Source organism: Chionomys nivalis, chromosome 18 (assembly GCF_950005125.1).
Source record: "Chionomys nivalis chromosome 18, mChiNiv1.1, whole genome shotgun sequence".
NCBI classification, from domain to species: domain Eukaryota; kingdom Metazoa; phylum Chordata; class Mammalia; order Rodentia; family Cricetidae; genus Chionomys; species Chionomys nivalis.
Window position 1 is genome coordinate 34354437 of NC_080103.1, and position 20637 is coordinate 34375073.

At 39.7% G+C, this 20637-nt stretch overlaps 2 protein-coding genes across 3 annotated transcripts in view; one reads left to right on the forward strand and one right to left on the reverse strand.

Annotated features, from left to right (window-relative positions):
• The first annotated feature begins 1878 nt into the window (after nucleotides 1–1878).
• Nucleotides 1879–5084, forward strand: C18H4orf3 (chromosome 18 C4orf3 homolog). Its single transcript, XM_057793517.1, has 2 exons — nucleotides 1879–2189; nucleotides 2970–5084. Coding segments are annotated over exons 1-2 (204 nt in total). The 5' UTR covers nucleotides 1879–1986; the 3' UTR covers nucleotides 2971–5084.
• A 1069-nt stretch (nucleotides 5085–6153) lies between these two features.
• Usp53 (ubiquitin specific peptidase 53) overlaps nucleotides 6154–20637 on the reverse strand; it is a 52149-nt gene continuing 37665 nt past the window's right edge. For both annotated transcript variants that reach the window (XM_057793598.1, XM_057793599.1), the window contains 2 exons: nucleotides 10900–10996; nucleotides 6154–9341 (listed from right to left, as the gene is read on the reverse strand). In XM_057793598.1, the coding sequence (XP_057649581.1) occupies nucleotides 8477–9341; nucleotides 10900–10996 (962 nt within the window). In that variant the 3' untranslated portion in view covers nucleotides 6154–8476. The remainder of the gene's footprint in view (nucleotides 9342–10899; nucleotides 10997–20637) is intronic.

Below are 20637 nucleotides of genomic sequence, written 5' to 3' on the forward strand. Positions count from 1 at the left end.
GACTCTCTCAGTGCCAAGGATGCTTGAGAACATTGCCCTTCCTGACTGGACAGATCAAGAAGACAAATACCTCCACTGGTATGCAACTCCGCTGAGTTCCAAGGATGCCTAGAAAGAGTTCAGAATTTTTTTTCATCTCGTGTCAGGTTTCTTCCATCTTAATAAATTCAAGTTTTATCACTTCTATTTCAATAACTAGAAACAACTGGTCTTACTTGGCCGTTGGATGTATGACCCACCTCTGGAAGAATTAGAAGTTTACTCATTCTTCTTGATTTTTGTAAACACTCGATATCATTTAAACCCAGGGAATTTCTCACCTACTAACGGCACATAATCTCGTCTACAGTGCAATCTGATCAATCCTTACACGGCTCTCATTTTCACAATCTACAAGGCAAAGGATACAGTGGTTTTCTTTAGAGTTGTATGCTATCTTTGTATGACCCTAGTGTTAAACTGAAGTCCATTAGCTAACTGTATAATAATAGAATTAAGGGATGGTATTTAGAGTTCGCTTTATGGTTACTTTAGTAATCTTAAATAATTTACTCTTTTTGCACAATTTTCTATGTCTGTAAAATGATCCCAGTTTTGGCTTTTATGAAGATTTAATGGTAGTGCATGTGAAAATACTACACAGTCTCTTCTCCAGTAACAGAACCAACTTATATGTCTAATTAGATTTTTAAAAATTCAGTAGTTATAGTACAGCAACGAATAAGAATATTTTAAATGTAATAGCCTGGTGGTATGAGTCAGCCATTTTCATTAGCATTCTTTCTGGGGTCATACCCAACCTTTGTATTGTCTGCGCAAAAACACGACTCTCATTTTAAAGGAAAATAGTTTATTCTGGAGTCACTTTGAGTCGCCATGGCCTGGGAACCCAAGATTTAGCGTTCCCAATTCTATTTTCCAGTGTGGAAGCAGTTTCATGAAGTCTTATCATTTTACAGAACATACATTTAAGGCAAGTTTAAAATACATTGGTGGGTACAGCAGAGAGGCAGGTTCAGAGATGGGGGGAGCTTGTCTATAGGCCTAAGATGCTAACTAAGCTTTTGGTTGGTCGAGTCCAGTGGGCAGCCAAGGACCAAAGGGTTCTTATCGATTAGTCACAGGGTGTTGTGACACAGAGATGAGAGGCTTATTAAATATATTCCCATGAAATACCTACGTAATTCTCACTCTGATTCTTGGGAAAATCCCTGGTTGTAATTATGATGTCCACCTATTGTTTCAAAGATTAAGAGCAAACCGACTGAACAAAACGATCCATGCAAGTCTTCCTAATACATAAGACAATAAAAAGCCGGAATGTTTACAGGTATTGCAGGGAGAACCCTACCGGGAATGTTTAACCTTTTGACATTGCCACACAAGGTTGTCATCTACAAAGCTCACACTGGGGCCTCTCACGACCCAGAAGAAACAATCCCCACACATGCTGTTTATTGAAGACTGGGAATTTTGTGCGTGGGCACAGCTGGAATCCTTAGAAGGCCGTTTCTGAAATACAGGCACACCTCAGAGCAAAGGGGTCGTGACAGTTCTCTCTCTAGAAACCGGGAAAACCGGCTCTGCGCTGCAGGTGGCAGGGCAAGCTACGTGTGACAGCGCACCTTCGCCCCACGGTGCGGCCCAGGCAGGAGGCGGGGCGGGGCGGGGCGGGGCGAGGCGGGGCTAGGAGCGCCGCGCAGGCTCCGGAGGAGGAGCAGGGCGCCTGCGCGAGGTTTCGCAGCGGCCCTGGGTGTTGGCGCGCGTTCCCGAGGAAGCGGAACGAGGCGCGCGCGAGTTCCTAGAAGGGCGGGCGCCTGCGCGCGGACGGAGAGGCGGGGCGGGGCGGGGTGCCTGAGTGGTGGGCGTGGCCGACTGGCGTTGGTTGCTAGGCTGAGGCGGGCAGGGCGTCAGACTTAGTCCGCTTCTGGTTCGGCCATAGCGGAAGTGCGGATCCGAGCGGCTCTCAGGTGCAGCGAGAGCGAGATGGAGGTGAATCAGGCGGCGTCTGGCACCGACGGTGTCCGCGAGCGGGGAGGCTCGGACCGAGCTGAAAGGAGGGAGCAGAACCGAGATGAGCGGCGTCAGTCCGGGACGAACGGGCTCCCGAAACACTCCTACTGGCTGGATCTCTGGCTCTTCCTCCTTTTCGACCTGGTGTTGTTCATCTTCGTGTACCTTTTGCCCTGGTGAGTGCAGAGTTGAAGTGTTCAGGTTGGGGGTTGCTCCTGGCTTGTCGGGGACGGGGCACGCTAGAGTTGACCGAGTCGGGGGTGGCGCTGGGAGAGAGAGCGACAATGGACTTCCTTTGCACCCGTGTCAGTGTGGAGGAAACTTGGCTATGTCTTGGGTTCCTGAATCACCACGAAGGAACTGAAGTTAACTTCTAGAAACTTTTATCTTTTATTAGAAGCCGTAGTAAATTATTAGTAGGGTGTAATAGATTAAACGTGATTATATCTAAAAGTGATTTGGGTATTGTGTACGTGCTTAAAACCCGTAAAAAGCAGGCCATGTCATGCCATGTCTAAGCCTTGTCAGTTTATGTAACTATGCTTATTATCTTCTAAAGTATCCCTATTCCTACATCTGTCAAAGAATGGAGTATCTTAAACTTCTTTGCCACCCATTTCCGTCCCCCGATTTTGTGGCAAGTTAGAAGGCAGAGGAAGGGGTGGTGGGGAGGATGTAGAGTAGTGAAGGATAGGAGTTCCTTTTTTTTTTTTTTTTTTTTGATAACTTTTCCTGAGCCATTTTGGTAGAGGTAGACATTTCAAGAACAGTGAATGTCTGGATTTTCATCTCTGATTCGAAAATTCAAGACTTCATGACCTAGGCCTTTTGTTTTTCCTTACCAATGTAAATTATGTAGGGATAGGCATATGATTAGCAATCTAGGTGTTCAGTTTGGCATTAAATGTCAAAATAAGCAGATACAGGAAACGGTAACCAGCGTTTGGTTTTTGCAGACTGCTTTGCCGAGATGTCAAGAGCGTGTGGCTTCTGGGGTGAATCCTGAATACTACAGACTTCTTGAATAAAGAGGATTTCCAGCAGCTGAATTCCAGACCTCTAACCTTTCCTTAAGCCCTGACCTCCTCAAAATAGCACCATGTATTTCAAGCCTGTTTTTAGTGCTTGAATTAATATTATTGTAGCTAAATGATATATGTATATATATTTTTAATAATGCTTGCAACTTAAGTACTTAAGGAAATATATGTGGAATTTACTCACCACATGAGGTATTGGGCCCCTCACTATTAACCAGGACACAGCGCTCAACAACAGAGAAAAAAAAACATTCCTTTGTGATACTTACTATCTTGAATATTGTTTTAAAATATGCTATTTTAAAATATTTATCGTCTGTGATTGGGTTGGTAGCATTTACTCAGAAATGCAACGGTCCCAAAGCAGCCACTATAAGTACTTTGGAAGCTGTTCTTTTTCATCCTAAGATTTGTGTAATTAGAAATTGGTTACTGTTGGTTTTAATGCTGTTCAGGATGAGAAATGGCAAAAATATAGGGGGGGCTTCTCCCTTATAATTAAGTCATATTTGGTAAATTGTTAACAGCTATGTCTTCAGGATATTGTTGCATTTGCTTGGATAATTTTTTTGTAATTGTAATTTATAATTGAAGCATTTGTATCAGAACACAGGACTGGGAGGACACTGAGTATACCAGACTGTGTGACCCAATTTGTACTGTGTACTAATTTTCTCTAATAAATGCTTAGTTATACTGCTGAATTTGGTTTCACTGTGTCATATTCTCACGATAGAGCAGGGAGGTTAATAGTCCTGACAGAGCACACATGCACTTTATTCTCGAGCCCCAAAACTGAAAATTTATAGTATGGAGATCTTAAATGATGGTTAATTTTTGGGTCACTTTATTCCTGGGTATGTCCCTGTTTCTGGAAGATAAACTGATATGCTGGAAAAATGGTAAAGAAACTCACCCCCATGTGAGGCCGCCAGCCCTTTGAGAACCTGGATGAAAAGAGAAGGCAAGTTCTCTGTGCTGGGACATTTGTGTGGATACCGTCCTGGGATGAATGAAGGTTGTGCCGAGCTACTCTAGACTAAGAACAAGACTAGGATCTTGAGGACAAGCAGGACTGTTCTTACCTCCGAGTTAGGCATAACAGGCGCAGCTGTAACTGTTGTGAGCGCCATGACATCCAGCCACTGCCTTAATGCCTCCCCTTAAAATAGCTTCCAAAAGCTTTTGACTGCCGTGCCCACTATAGCTGCACAACTGTATTTAACAAACTATTCCTGCCCTTCTCCTAGTGCCAACTGCCACACCAACTCCAGTGTCGTCTGTGTGACATGACATACGTCATGCCGGATGGGAGCTACGTGTCCTATGGGACTAGGCTTCCTGGAGGTCAATGGCAGATGGCCCTGTATTAGCCACCTTTGTGGCATAGACGGGTTTCTCAATTAGCTGGCTATGTGACATATGGGCTTTGCACAATCTCTTTTATAATAATGATATTCTATATATCTACAAGACAAGGATTATCTCTTCAGGAACAGCTCCGGGATAGGGAAGCACAATATGGGAATGTATAAGACTACAGCAGAACCCTTGTCATATACGGGGTGTATGATGAGCAAGGGAATAGATGCGTTAATGTTGATGGACAAAGACTGTTATATTATACTCTGAACTTTATGGATAGGCTTGCTAGATCCCAACCCCCATGGTGTCTACTGCATAAGAAGGTACTAAAAAATATATTTCAACAGGTGCAGAGAACTGATTAGGTATATTTGGTCACAAATGAGATAAAGAAAGGGTTAGAAAGAGGAAGGGCCACGATAGTGATAATGAGACAGAAACTTTCTATTCATAAGATGAAACCACATGTCTGAGGTTTACATTCCCAAGAACAAGAGTTCCTCTTCTAAGGATGCTTTATGTCTAACACCTGTTCCTGATAATGTACTTTTCTTAAATATTGCTGATGTGACTAAAAGAAGCTTTCATATTATGCCAACCAATGACACATGACCTTCTGATTTGTTGTTTGAATACTATATAATGAAAACATGAATTCAGTAAAATCGCAGCAGATTCCAACCACTCTCTTATGTGTAGTGTCTGTCATTCGCCGAACTTGTGCCTTCCTGTTACCAGGACCCTGCTTCTCCCATGGTCTGAGTGGCTCCCCTGAGCCGGTCCTTGGCAGCCAGCTGTGAATTTCTAGGTGTGGCCCACCCATGTCTGTGAACATCAGCACTACAGATTTCTTAGTTCTCAGGCTTTCAGACTCCGGCTAGTCTCCCTGGTTCTCTGTCCTAAGCTGTGAACTGGAATTCTAGCTTTCCTAGGCTTCAAGTCTACAAGTGAACAACTGAGGAGACTGCTGAGCCTCAATCACGTGAGCCAATCCATGCTAAATTAATTCCTATCCACCTACCTGCTTACCTGTCATGCTCTTTCAAGAGCTGTGCCCACTGTGAAGTTTCAGAGTACCTGGTAGCTGTAGTAGGCTGGCTTGGGGCTCAAGAGAAAAAGTGCACTGTAATTGACACATAAGAGCATGAAGACTGAATCTCCTATAGATAATTAAATTTTTTAGTAAACTGTGGTGCTCACACTTGGGAAGTTACCAGAAATATGTAAATGGAACTTCAAGGCACGCTGAAAATTTGTTCCCATCAAAGATAGCAAAAGAGTAATCTGGTAAGTTCCTTTGTAAATTCATTGAGCTCCTAAACATGCAGTAACTTCTGACAGTTCCATCTGAATTGGCTTCGGACTCGGAAGTTTTTAGGGAGATGTTAACCTCAAGTTACAAGACATAAAGAGTCCAAGTGCCAGACCACAAACAAGAATACACTGGAGATCAGTTCTGTGACAAGGTAGAGCCTGGGCTTGCTTTTGCTTTTACATTTTATTTTCTGACACAGGGTCTTACTGTGTTGCCCTGTATACAGGGCTGGTCTGGAACTAGCTTTGCAGGCCAGGCTTGCCTTCAACTCCGAACAATCCACCAACCTTCCTCCTCAGAGCTAGGATTAATGTGGGCCTCTGCCCAGCTGATTTTTTTTTTCTAAACAATTTGAAGTGATTGGAGAACAAAATAATTTCATGACACATGAAAATCACATACAATCTAGATTTTGATGCCGACAAGGTTTTATTGAAAAACAGCCACACTCATCCATTACCAGTTGTTTATGGCTGCTTCCAAACCAAAAAGCTATGTAACTGTTACAGAGATCTGCTGTCCATAGTCCAAATCATTTATATCTTGCCCTCTAGAGAACAGCTGCCACTTTCTCTATGAGTTGTGCTTCAGAATTTGCTGGGATTTAAATCTTAAAAACATCCTGGGCTAATATTTTATGATCTTTTTTTTTTTTTTAACAATTTCCCATAGAATGTGTAATGTGTGGAAGGGGACACAGTTCATAAGTGCAAAAAAAGACCAGCTATATTAGCTTAAAAATGAGTCTCAATTTTTTTTTTGAGCCAGAAGAAATTCATTTCACATGAAAATACAATATTCTGGAGATAACTATTTGAAACACGATTGAATTATTTAAGAACTTAGAAGCTTATAACAGAAACATTGATCAAAATAGGCACGAGAGGAGAAGAAATTTATACAATTGGCCAATATGTAGTGAAATCTATTCTGTGTTGAATCAACAAATGGCTAGTTTCTACTTCAGTCAGTATTAGAGAATGCAGAGGGTTTAACTGAGTAGTGCATTAAAGTGAGAAACAACATTCCTGCTTGCAAACTCAACTGAGTTGAAAGGGTGTATCTGTGAAACTGCTGTAAAATACAGAAATTAGTTTAATGTTTCAATAATACATTCCCAACAGGGAATATGGACCAAATAGAAAAAATTTTTAAACTTAAAAATCTTTTATAAGCTATTAAAAATAACTGAAGCTCTTTTCTAGTATTTTACAATGTTATAAAAGCAATAATTATAAACATTGACATTTCAAATACAATTTTACAAACTTTACATTATTTACAAATTCTTCATACTAAAAGCTGTTTAAAAATAGGCTTTAAGGATCAATTTCAATTTGCTATTCAAGTGTTTAAGAGAATACAAAGTAACGACCACCAACTACGACAGTTGGAAAAAAACAACAAGAACAAGATTTGGCCAAGAATTGATTAACAGTGTGAATTCAGACTTTTATAAGCAATTTTCAGTTTATCTAAAAGTACTTAAATACACTTTGGATTTTAACAATTTATGGGACTCATCAAGCTGTTGATCTTATCAGTTTACTGAGTTTTAAAGTAATGATTACAAAATTTACCCATTTAGAGATATTATAAAGACAACTAATTTTGTAGTTCTCAATTCTTTGGAGCAGGCGTTAGGAAACTCTTCTAAAGCCCAATTAGTTTATTGGCCTGTTCCAAAATAAAATCATAACCAATAAAGCAATTCAATTAACTTACTTTCAACATAGTAATAAAAATTCCTTTCAATATAAACTCCACTCCACGGTAGAAGTGGAGATAAAATTACTATTGAAGAAAAAAGAATAAGATTTCATCAAGATTAAACCTTTATATAAAGGCAAAAATTTAACCTAAGCATTGACAATCTTTAGCAATCTGTAAGTCACCAAAGCAGCAATTATAGCCACAGTCCCAATAAGAAAGCCCAATGCTAATTTGTAACACTGGTTATTAGCAGCCCAAAGTAAATCAAACCAAAGGGAAGGCCTTTCACATTTCATACAAAGCTAGAAAACAATTTAACAAGATAAAGAATATACTGCAATATTCTTACTTTTAACTTACACGATGCAAATATTTTTAGTACAAATTATAAAGGCTAATTTATGTTAAGTAGATATTCTGAAAAGTTGTAGAACAAAATAAGTTTTATATGGCCTTGAGATTTTGATTAAAAAATGTTGATCATTAAGGCAAATGTTTTCCAGATGATAACATAACAAATCCATGGGTGTTTTTAAGACACTTGAAGGAGCCCACGTACTAGACTATCACAGAAGTCAAAAGCATGTGGGGATAGCCATCTTTGGGTTACCCACTAGAAAGTGCTCTGCAAAAAGCAAATACTGCTTTTGCTATACAAACTGCATCTCTTAATTAGCAAAATGCACCAACCCACATATTAATAGAGGCTAGCATAATCCATGTCTACTAGCCAAATTACAGCAGGGAGGCATGGCGTTTGCTCATCTGTTATATACAGCAAATGAATTTTACCTTTCTTACTTTTCAAGGTATACCATGACCACTCCAAGGAAATTTCTAAAATACTTGGCAAATTCATCATCATAAACTATGTAAGGTTAACCTGGTTAATAATTTTCAATACCAATTTCAGTTTTATATATCATTAGGTTTGGTTAGTTTGTATATTTAAAGGCTGGCTCATTTATCTTACAATGGACACCAGGATTTATATCTTTGTTTAGAAGGGCAGTGGGAACCAAGATGGCCACTATGTAATAGATCCTTCTATGTGCTCAGTCTGAGACAGCGAATTATTACAACGGCCACTGTTCTCTGGGAAACAGAGCTTGGGTCTCTGATGATATTTCAATCTGTATGTATCAGTCATGCAACTATCAACTGAGAAATAGGTTGTTAGTGAAATTGCTTCATTTGGGCACACAGAACTGGAGTGTTGATGTGGTTGGCACGGTGTATCAGGTGCTGCTTCTGAGTCTGCCTGAGAATCGTGAGCTGCACAACTGGACGGGTAGTTGTGGGCGGTGTGCTGCCTCCCTTGGACAGCATCTCTGTCGCTTTTGTGGATCATGTGTGCACTCCCTTCTGGGCTTGGTCCTGATGCAGTACTCAAACTGTGTTTTGGAAGATTGAAGGAATTAACTTTAAACACCTCTGTAAGTCTGGTATCAGGTATAAATTCCATTCTCTCTAACTGTAGCACACTGGGCGCAGAATATTTCTTTGGCGGCAAAGGGGGTGGTGAGCTGCGGCAGTGGGGTTTTGGCATCTGACAGCTGTCAATGTTGCAGGCTGACTGCAGTGTGTGTCCTCTGGATAGAGAGTTCTCAGAGTAACACTGCTCAGCAGTTCTCCCGTGTGAAGATAATGACGACGGTGAGACCGTTTCTTTACTGTTGGCTCTGGTTCCGGGCACAGAACTATCATTAGTGTGAAATGGCAAGCCTGTTCCTTCAGAATTTTCTACTTCATGCCACTCAGAAAACTTGGTCCCATCAGAGTTTCCCATGTTTTGCTCATTGGTCTGGTAGACATGATCTCTTGCATTATGGTCCTTAAGTATTTGTGGGCTGGCTGAAGGAAAAAACTTGTCACTGGTTTCGCCGATATGTGACCTGCAATTTGAAAATAAAAATACAAAGTAAAGCCAAATAACCGCATAGAGAAACTAAATATTTATCTTAGTTTGATTTTCCCAACTTATGGTTTACAACATAGCAGTGGAAATGGGGACTATTTTGTAGCGATGCCAGAACTGTACATATATGCCTACCAGAAACATCCACCACATTAAGAATCATTATCTCTGTCTCTGTATGTCAGGCTTGTGGGGGTGGAGAGACTGAAACCAGGGCCTGTCCATGCTGACCATGCACTCTAGTGTATCACTAAACAGTCACTCCCCAGATCACATTCCTAGTAGTTAGAAATGTGATCTTAAAAAACATTTCAAATTAAAAACACTGAAATTACATTTATTTATGATAAAATATAACATACAATTTAAGATAAATGTTAAAAGTGAACAATTCAAAACTTTAAAATATTTCCAGCCAACATTACAATGCTTACAGGCAGCAGAGATAGAGAAACTTAAATTCTGATATATAGCACAGGATTTAATCAAGACTGTCTTGAGGTAATCAGTGATTCTAAAGTAAAGAGAAATAAAATTATTTTCTCCTATTGTAAAGCTATTTTTCTCCCATGAATTATTTGGGATGAAACAACAGAATGGCATGGCTCAGTAAACACAACTATGATGAAATCTCAGTTTCACTGCTTTCATGTGCCACTTGATCTGAACCGCAAATGTTGTGGTTTTCTGTAAATACAGTAGACCTTCCTTATTCACGGTTTTAGTTATCGAAGGTCAACTGCAATGTGACTCATTAAATGCAGAATTCCTGCCGGGCAATGGTGGCGCACGCCTTTAATCCCAGCACCTGGGAGGCAGAGGCAGGTGGATCTCTGTGAGTTCGAGACCAGCCTGGTCTACAGAGCTAGTTCCAGGACAGGCTCCAAAGCCACAGAGAAACCCTGTCTCGGAAAAAAAAAAAAAAAAAAAAAAAAGTGCAGAATTCCTGCCATCATCAATTCAGTTTTAAACAGTACAAAGCTCTGAGTAGCATGCCATTGGGGACCTGACCTGTCCTGTGTGCAGTCTGCCCGTGCTGTCTACCCCTGCCCTTCAGCTGTTACACTGATGACTGCTGTGCCCTACCCAGTGCGTGTGCCCACCTAATCCCGGCCTCCAAGTGCAAGCATAGTGACTGATATTAGCTTTGAGATGCCAAAGGAAGTGCTAATACCTACAGTAAGAACCTGAGACAGTGGAGAAGGAAAATGAAAGTCACGCTCGTTTTGTTTACACCTCAAACTACAAAACCGGCAGTGCTACAGGGTAAATCACAAAAGGCATTAAGCATCTCTAGGTAAGTATAAGAAAAAGCCAAGGACACTGGTACTACACGTGCATTAAAATAATAAAGAACTGTACCCAGCAGTTTGTAGGTGTTCTACCTTAGGCCTACATGCTATTAAATAATACCGGTAAAATATGCACTGTAATGCTTTTAGATTAGAAATATACCTGCATGTCTTCTGCCAGAGTTCCAATTATATGTAAATTTAGGAACTGAAATTTTCCTATTTGTAAATATCTATGGTTACCTTTTTATGAAATGGCTTTTTATTTGCAGATGTGATTCTGGGTGGAGCTCATGACATTTATCACCTGCTTCCAAGTCCTGGGTTTTTTTCCTAAAACCTGGAGTAGAAACAGGGGGGAACATAAAATTATTTAAATTATCTATCCTACTCAATTTTACATTTATGTAAGTAAGCTAATGAAAAATATGCAATCCTTTTGTGCAAGTAAAGAACAAAAGGCACATTCTTCAACACAACTAAAAATAAGACACCCATCCCTCCACCCCCCACAATTTTTCTGTTTGTTTAATGAAATCTTTTATAAGCAAGAAGCAAGGCTACTTGTTCTTAGTATGTCGGCAATCCCAGAGCAGTGTTATTCTGGCTCACGGGTACTTCCCGGGGCATGTGCTTTACTGAGAAAATGTTACGGGAAGTATCCCGCAGCTGAAGACATGGTAACTCTAAGCAGGCCTACTATCATTACAGCCGCATCCTTTATGCGATGAGAAGCCATTTATTTGCCTTACCTCATGGAAATGTTTAGGGACATCAATTGAATTAAAATGGTGGGATGGTATTAAAAAGCACAGAAGACAAACTCCTACCTATCAAGGCATGTACATCAATTTTATTAAATTATTATCATCTTTGTGTACAAACAGACTTTGCAAGGCTACATAACTTGCTCAAGGTTATATCGGTAGCAAATGCAAAACCAGATCTGTATAATTCAAGCCTGTGCATTCCCTCTCCAGTGCTGGGGATGGATTTGAGGGCTTCTACACAGCAGGCAAGTACTCTACCACTGGGCTCTCTCTACCCAGGCTCATGCCCACTCTCTTCTCTTGTGTGACTTAACTTACCCGCAATGTTAACAATGACTCAAGTATTTTGAATGTTAAAGGCGTATGAGAAATAGCTTTACAACTTTATTAGATATTGTTAAGTAACACTGTAAATTCCAAATTCGAAATTCGTATTTTCCTGTTTAAAAAAATATTTAGTACCTGAGAGGCAATATTGTAGCATGTAAAAGACAGCAGCTCTCCCTCCTTCTAGTTCTTTCTAAACATCGGTTCTTGGAAGACTGTCCACTAGACAGGCCTTAACAATATTAATATTCAGAGTAAAGTATCTGGGCAGCCTTACTTAAAAGAGCTCTTAGTAATTTCTGCCTCTATTTGACTAAAAGCTAAAACTGAGAAGTTGTGCAACAAAGGCTGAGACACCTGCATTTTACAGCAGTTTACCCAAGGGCATCCTTGTTTCTGAAGCAAATGTTTGAGGAACCTGAGAATCTGAACAACTAAGCACAGGAGATCTGAGACAGACAGGGTAACATCAATAAAACCACAAGGACAAAATTATAGCCAAAACTTGGAAGTAACTTTGGAATTTAGTAAATTACTTTGTGAATCCCCTAACATCAATAGCTGGAATTTGTGCTTATAGCAACCGTGTTGTTCACTGCCACACACTTGTGGTTTTCAACAGAAGAAAAGTTCAATGAAGCACTGGAAGCTGCTCAGAAGGTGACACCAAGTCTGAGGACGTGACTTTGATCCCTAGGACCCACGAGACAGAGGGAGAGAGCTACCTCCCTCCCAGAAGCTGTTCCTGTGATCTCCACATGTGAGCTGTGGCCAGGATGTGTGCGTGCATGTGCAAGAACATGTGTATGCAGATACGGATATACACACACGCACCTACACATTGTTGGTGATATTGTCAGTGGTAAAATTTAAGCTTTTAGATAAAATTTTGGAAAACTTGTATCTACTATTGTCATTTTTCATCTTCCTAACACTCATATTCATGGTGATATTAATAAATAGCTAAGAATAAAATTTATCACTATCTTAAAGATTTGAGTAACTTAGCAAAGAAAGTCCCCTTCCCCAAAATTTAGATGTTACAATATCATGCTCAATAAAATACCCTTTAAAGTGGAAATATCAGTGATTTTAATAGGTGGTGTGTGAAATGTACCTACTCTGGTTTCACGGTTTATATTGCAAATATCCTTGACGAAACGACCACTTTGGTATGTAGTCATAGAAGAGTGCTGGCCACTTCTAGAACAAATAACAAAACCTGACATTTTCCAGCTTCCTTTCCGTGTGAAACTGGACCTTCTTCATAAATGAACGGTCCACATGCAAACTCCTGTAGGGATGCGACCAGGTATCACAGCCACTCACTCCTTTCACCGGTTTGTTTTGTTTTTGGAAGCACTCTTTTAAAGTCAAACATTTCCCAACCGTTATCTAGGTTTGCCTTTATTCATCTTTCTGAAGTTTGATCTTCAGCTCCAAAGAAGTCTTGTTTATATCAGCATGTACTGATTTTTCTCTAAGTAAACAAATACTTTTAAATTTTTCTTTCTCCACCATCAGCATAGGAAATGCTGACATAACCCTCAGAAACAAAATCTGCTACAGACCAGTCCTGTTTTGAGATTACGAAGAGCTCCGACACACAAAACTTGCCACACTTCCTGTCCCAGTTGTTGACAATAGTCTTGTTTTAAAAACGCCAGTGGTAACTATTCTGCCAACAATCCCCTTTCACACTGAGACAGGCTGGGGAGCTTGGCCAAGACTATACAGCTGGCAGGAGACGCACAGTTAGGGGAAAGCCCTGCTGTTCTCACTCCCTGTGAGCTCGTGTTTGCATATGGCATTAATCTCTAAGCCCCCACTCACCCGTGAGCATGACGAAACTAAGACAGTAGTTTAAACATCTGATAACACGAACATTCTTTTTTCTTTTTTCATGTTTTAAGGTGCACCTTAGGCAGGCAGGCAGGCAGGCCTAGAACTCATGATCCTCCTGCCCCAGCCTCCTCTATACATCCCACCAGTATATGCCACACAACAATATTTTTAAACAATGTAATGCCACAGAAAATACCCAACTACCTAGCATTACCAGTTCGCTATACAATTGAGAATTCTTGTTCTCTTTTGTACTTTTATCTGTTCCCATTCATTCCCCTGTCTTAACTTATCTGTTTGTCACATCTATGAACTGAAGGCTACAAAGAAAGCAAAAGGAACATAAGCTTACAGATCACTGAGGTACTCTAACTTAGGTGGCCTTTTAGTCCCTAAATAGAATTTCTTGGTATTTTATAAAACAAACAAATCTGATCATTCTAAATTCAACCAGAAAGTACAGTTGACTAAGATAAATGTTACTCTAAAATAGATCAATAGTTATGATCAGAAAGTTAAACTTTAGAAGTGACTTAAAGCCGTAGATTAGCATTATTTAATTATTGTACACTGATTAATATTCATTTAACTTTGTGCCCAATGAATACAAATAGGGTTTGTAAATATAGAATAAACATTTTAAAAGAAACTGTTCCTTCCTTGTCCCGATTATTCACACACGAGGCAGCAGGAGGCAGCAGAGGGCTTATAAACATTTCTGAAAATTTAATAGCACTGTGGCAGGCATTCAACCCAGTGGTTTGAGTTCAGAATTCCAACTAACTTAAAAATAGATGTGTTATTTCTCTCTGCTGCTGACACAGACATCCACATGTCTTTACTGGGAGTTTTGGCTCCAAGGTCTTTATAAACCTGACAGTCCAATTTTAATGTTAACCCAGCACAGAAGAAACCTCAGTACTAAGGCAAGCGACTCTAACTCATGTTTACTGCTTCTGTAAGAATGACAGAACACAAAATTCCAGATGCTGAAATATACGCTTTGTCTAAGGCTTGTGTCTAGAACAGGTTCATGGAGAAATACACTCACATGAGCCAAGACAGTACAATCTTCACTCGATGTAGTGAGGTTTAAAAACACAATGCTAATTATTATAGTTCTCAACTTACATACTACAAATGCTAAGCATTCAAGAGTAGGAATCTAAACACTGACTTATTTACAAATAAAATGTAATTAAATATTTCAGGAGAATCATGAAACTTTTAACTTTCTAAAAATATTTCATCCATATACTAAAAAGATAGTGAGATAAGTTAGTATCTAGCAATCTGTGTTACATAAGACCTAAGTTTTGTGATGATATAAACTAAACCAGTAGAAGTTAGTTACTTCCTTTGTCACTGGAATTATATTTTAAGGAAAAACAAATTTGTTATTTTGTTATAAATGAATTCCAACACTACAAGTTTAGTTCTTTAAATAATTATATATATAAATATATATATAAATAAATTATATATATAAATATATATAAATATATATAGTTCTTTAAATAATTATATGATATATAAATAATTATATATCATAAACATTCAGAAGAGATTAAAAACTAAAGTGGCACAAAGAATATGCAAATGCCCCTCAAATGATCTAATATTAAAATTTAATACCCCAGCCGGGCGATGGTGGCGCACGCCTTTAATCCCAGCACTCAGGAGGCAGAGGCAGGCGGAACTCTGTGAGTTCGAGACCAGCCTGGTCTACAAGAGCTAGTTCCAGGACAGGAACCAAAAGCTACGGAGAAACCCTGTCTCGAAAATCAAAAAAAAATTTAATACCCCTTTAAACACCAGAAAATAAGTTGTATACATTATAATCTAATACCTCAATGCTACCCCCATCATACCGCCATTTCTACTACTTCTTTATCGCATAACTAACAACTTCTTGCAATCCAAGCTGGTACTCTGAAGTTCTGTTTCGTTTGTTCTTAAAGCTCTCCATCTCCCTGGTTCCTCTGTGCAGTGTCCTCTCCTGTTTTCTTTTAGATTTTTTTTGCAGCTACTGAGACTCGGACCCTTCAGCAGCTGCTCCTTCCAGAGGCTCTGACTTCCACTGTTTCTCTTACTCAGCTTCTTTGTTTTCTGTCCTCTCTTGTTTTGCAGTTCCAAGACTTCCTGAATGATCGGTCCATATATAAGGTATTCAATACCACACGGAATGGTTACAAAGCACATTATTTTCTTGATTTCTGGACTTGGTTCTTCACTGAACAATAAAACCTATTTATCGAGGTGTTGAGCTCAACAACTTAAAGCTTAACACCATATCTGTCTTTCACTTCCCTCCTATTTTCCCAGCGTACCTGGTTATGGTAGCCCCAACATGGCTTCTTCCCTTTCTCATCATGTATACCTACCCACTACACTCAGCTCATCTTCCTGGACATGGCTAATGCCTTAGTTCATGACCATATAGTTATCTTTTAGGTTAGGGCAAAATTCAGATAATTTTCTCTGTGCTCAAAATTCACCTTTACACTGCTACCAAAGAGCACAAAGCTGCAACCTGATATAGGTCCTATTAATTCCTCTTGCGGTCATCTCATAACCTCCACGTCTAAACCACTCCAGGCCTGCATTTGTCAACCTGTATGATCATTTCTGACAGCGTACTCTTTGCATGTATCTTTTTATTGCATTGGAAAGAATATGAAATCCCACTAGGAATTTAGAAGAGAAGGTAGAAATTTCAAGTATCATTATGGCAACTTCAAGAATATCCTTGTATCGCAGCAGAACTCATGACATGGTGATAAGGCTACAAGAATCTCTAGTAATAAAATGCTGATGTCCTTGACTGGTCTTGACAGGCACTCACACACAGGGCAGATATTCACAGACACACACAGGAATGCAAAAGAGTAAATTTCAAAAACAAACAAACAAAAAAACCAAACAAACCACCACAGGATTTGGCAGCACTAAAAAATGACTGTCAAGATGTTCACAGTAACAGTGTTTACAATAGGTAAAAGGTAGCAACAACTCAAATGTTCATCAACCAATGAACATATAAGCTCTAAGAAAATGAAGTTCCTGGACAGCAACAACAGACATGCCATCATGGATGGGGAAAGCCCAGGTGGCCTCAGTCCTACACAAAGAATTGCAGGCTACGATGGAACGGTGAGAGCAGGAGAAACAGGCTCACCCGTGAAGAACACACCGATTGGTTATCCAGTACCAAATGGTCAGCTTGGAAAACATGCAAATAATGTTCTAGACTCAGCAGATTGTATTTATGTACTTAGGAAGATACATGTATGTACACATATGCTTATAATAAAAAAAAAGGCGTACATGGATTTGAAAAAAAGCAGAGGGACATGTGAGAGCTTGTAAGGAGGACAGGCAAATGAGAAGTGATATAATTATGTTATTATCTCAAAAAATTAAAGAAAATGATGTTCTCACATGTGTTACAGCATGGATAATCGCTGGGGCCATTATGAATAAAATGGCCCAGATACAAAGGATATATAAAAGCCTATCTATACGAGGCACCAAGAACAGCCAGACTTGGTGACAAGCCAAAAGAACCAGAGAGACAGTTACAGTTTAATTTCTTGAGGGGAGAAGAGGAAGCTGTTTAGTGTGCAGAAAGCTTAGCTTTCGATTAAAGAAGTTTGGGAGATGGAGGCGGTGATAGCTAACAACACATAAAAATAAACTAGAATGATAAGTTTTGTTAACTATTCTTGACTGAACACTGATGTTCAATGTGTAAAGTCGCTGTGAACAATAAGGTCTCCATCACCGAGATCTCCATGACCTTGTGTTTTCATGCCCAGCAGGAAACGAGGAACATTCACTGAACTTGCCGTTATTGTTCATTTCACTGACCTCTGCTGTGATTTCTGGCCAACCTTTTACTGTTTCCTGTAATACTTGTTACTTAGACTTTTATCGGGTTTTTAAAACAAGCCAGGCATTTTACTATGGGAAGGGAAAGTTACTTCCTTAATATAAAGTGTTTCCTCCTGATAGCAAACATTTGATGAAAACAAAATAAATTATCAAATAATCATTTTCAAGGCCTGTAACCTGGAAAATAAACTCCACGAAAACCTTGAGGAGAATAAGGACTAAACAGCTCTTTACGGCTGTTCACTGTGGAAAGGTACTCTCTCTGTCTGAATTCTAAAACTTCAAGTGTTCTCGTGCATCTCAGAAGCACCGCCCCTTTCCTCCCCCATGGGCCCTCACATTTGTCTGGCTTACAAGCAGCTGTATATTTAGGAAGTCACCTGTAATAGAGCCGCACCATTATGTGTTATTTCCAAACTGATCCTTTTCGATGACTGCTTGTCAGTCTTTCTTAAACCTATGGTATCATTTCTGCTATTCATGCACTTCCCCCAGCTCTAGGCATTTGTAAACTACACTCTCCGCTCCCCTGCTATCATTACAGCTCTCACACATACTCAACCCAGCTCTAGGGATTTCTTAGAACTCACATTCCATTCTGAAAATGAGGCCTCCTTGTAAGAAATACCTTAGACAATGGGGAGTGAGGAGAGGAACATGTGCCATTTCCAGTGTCACATTTAAAGGGCCTAGAGATGCTTTTCCATGCCGTATGTTCCTTTCATTCCTACAATTACAATACTGCTTATATGAGGCCTTGACTGACACATTGCACAGATATGAACAAGGCATAAACCTATGACAAGACACTGAAATCTTGAAGCTAATACCACAAAAGTGTTATAGTTAATATTCCCAAACTGACAGAATCTAGAATTGCTTAGGAAACATCTCTGGACATGAATATAAAGACTGGGGGACTGAGGTAGGAAGACACACACTAAATATGGGTAGCACCATTCCATGGACTGCAGCCTAGACTCAATATGAGCATTCATCTTTCCCTGCTTCCTGGCTGCAGATGCAATGTGTTTCGGCTACCTCAGCTTCCTGTGGTCACCCATCCTGGCCATGCTGAGCTCTAATACTCTCAGAGTGTAAGCCAAGATGACTCAAGTCGCTTCGTCAGGTATATCACAGCAACACGAACACTGACTAACACAGTAAGCTAGAGCCTGTGTACCCTATTGATGTTTCTCTTTCTCACTGCCTAGAGCAGCTAATGCCATCCTTTAAAAGCCTTATGGCAGGGAGACCAGCTCTGGCTTGCCATTTGGTGAGGGTATCTGGTATCTTGGTCTCAGTTCTGGTTCACAATTTAAAGCAGGGGGCCCATTATCTACATTCTGGCCTCAGTTCTGGTTTGCCATCTGAAGGTAGGGAGTGCAAAGACATCAGTCCCCACCCTAGGTCACCGGACAAGGTTAGGTAATCAGCAGAGAATCCAGTCTTCCCCAGTACTATTTCCCTCTACAGCTCTTCCTTATTTATAGACTACACAGTCACTGTGGCAAGCCACTCTGGGTCCTCACTGTTCATGTCCTCCACATCCTGTCCAAACTGTCCCCTCCAAAAACTACAAAGCCCAGAGAAATGACCTAGCTAAAATTCCTGACACACAATTCAAATAAACAATTTAAAATATGTTCACATAACTCAAAGAGGACATGAATATATTCAAGAACACAAACAGCTGGATAAAATGAGGAAGTCAATTCAGGATACTAATAGAAGTCAATAAGGAGATAGCAATATTGAAGAAAGAATAAATCAAAATGATAGAAATTAAAAATACAATAGGTGAAATAAAAGTTCACTGGAAAGCTTAGCCAACAGAACGGATCATGTGGAGAAGAAGACTTCAGGACTTGAAGGCAAAAGAGAGGAACAGGATTACTCAGTCAAGGTCAATGATAAATTTTAAGAGTATATATGCATATATTATATATATATTATTTATACATATAAGTTAGATAAACAGAAAATCTTTGGAACACCATGAAAAGCAAAACTGATGAATTATAAACACAGAAAGAGAACAGGAAACACTTTCAATAAAATCACAGAACATTTCCCAAATCTTGTGAAAGAGATAGCCATCCAGATATAAGAACATCATATAGATAGGACAAGAAAAGAAACCCATATCATATAGTTAAAACACTAAATATACAGAACAAAGTATGCTGAAAGCTGCAGGTGATAAGGGCCAACCTACAAATTAAGACAAGTCCATCAGAAAAATTGCTGACTTCTCAATGGAAACTTTAAAAGCCAGAGGACCTGGAAATATAACTCAAATTCTGAAAAAAAAAAATTACCACAGCTAACCCAGATTAATATATCTAGCAAAGCTATCTATACTAAATGAAGGAGAAAGGGAAATTTACCATTACAAAAGCAAGCTAAAGGAATTTATCACCCAAGTCTAAGTCCTACAGGATACCTGAAAGATCTATTTCAGACAGAAAGGAAAGATAAGAGGTCCATAGTAAAAAACAAGAAGGCAGTAGTTACACAAAATAACAAACAAAAAAAACAAAACCCCTAAAAAACCAAACCTACGAAATCAGAATGAAAGGAATCAATACATACTTTTCAACAATAATTCAATATTAATGATATCAATGTTCTTGGCAAAGACAGAATGTAACAAATTGGATTAGAAAATAGAACCTTTCCTTCTGTTGCTTTCTTTTTCTTCTTTATTCGAGACAGGGTTTCTCTGTAGTTTTGGAGCCTGTCCTGGAACTAGCTCTTGTAGACCGGGCTGGTCTCGAACTCACAGATATATGCCTGCTTCTGCCTCCCAAGTGCTGGAATTAAAGACGTGTGCCATGGATCATGTGGTCCTTCTGTTGCTTTCAAGAAATGCACTTTGCGCCGGGCGGTGGTGGCGCACGCCTTTAATCCCAGCACTAGGGAGGCAGAGACAGGCGGATCTCTGAGTTCGAGGCCAGCCTGGTCTTCAAAGGGAGTTCCAGGACAGGCTTCAAAGCTACAGAGAAACTCTGTCTCGAAAAAACCAAAAAAGAAATGCACTTTGCCATCAAAGATAATGTTTTAGGATGGAAGAGCGGAAGAAGTCTTTCTCAGTGGGAGGTCTTTCTGCATATGTGTTGCTTTTATTGGTTGATGAATAAAG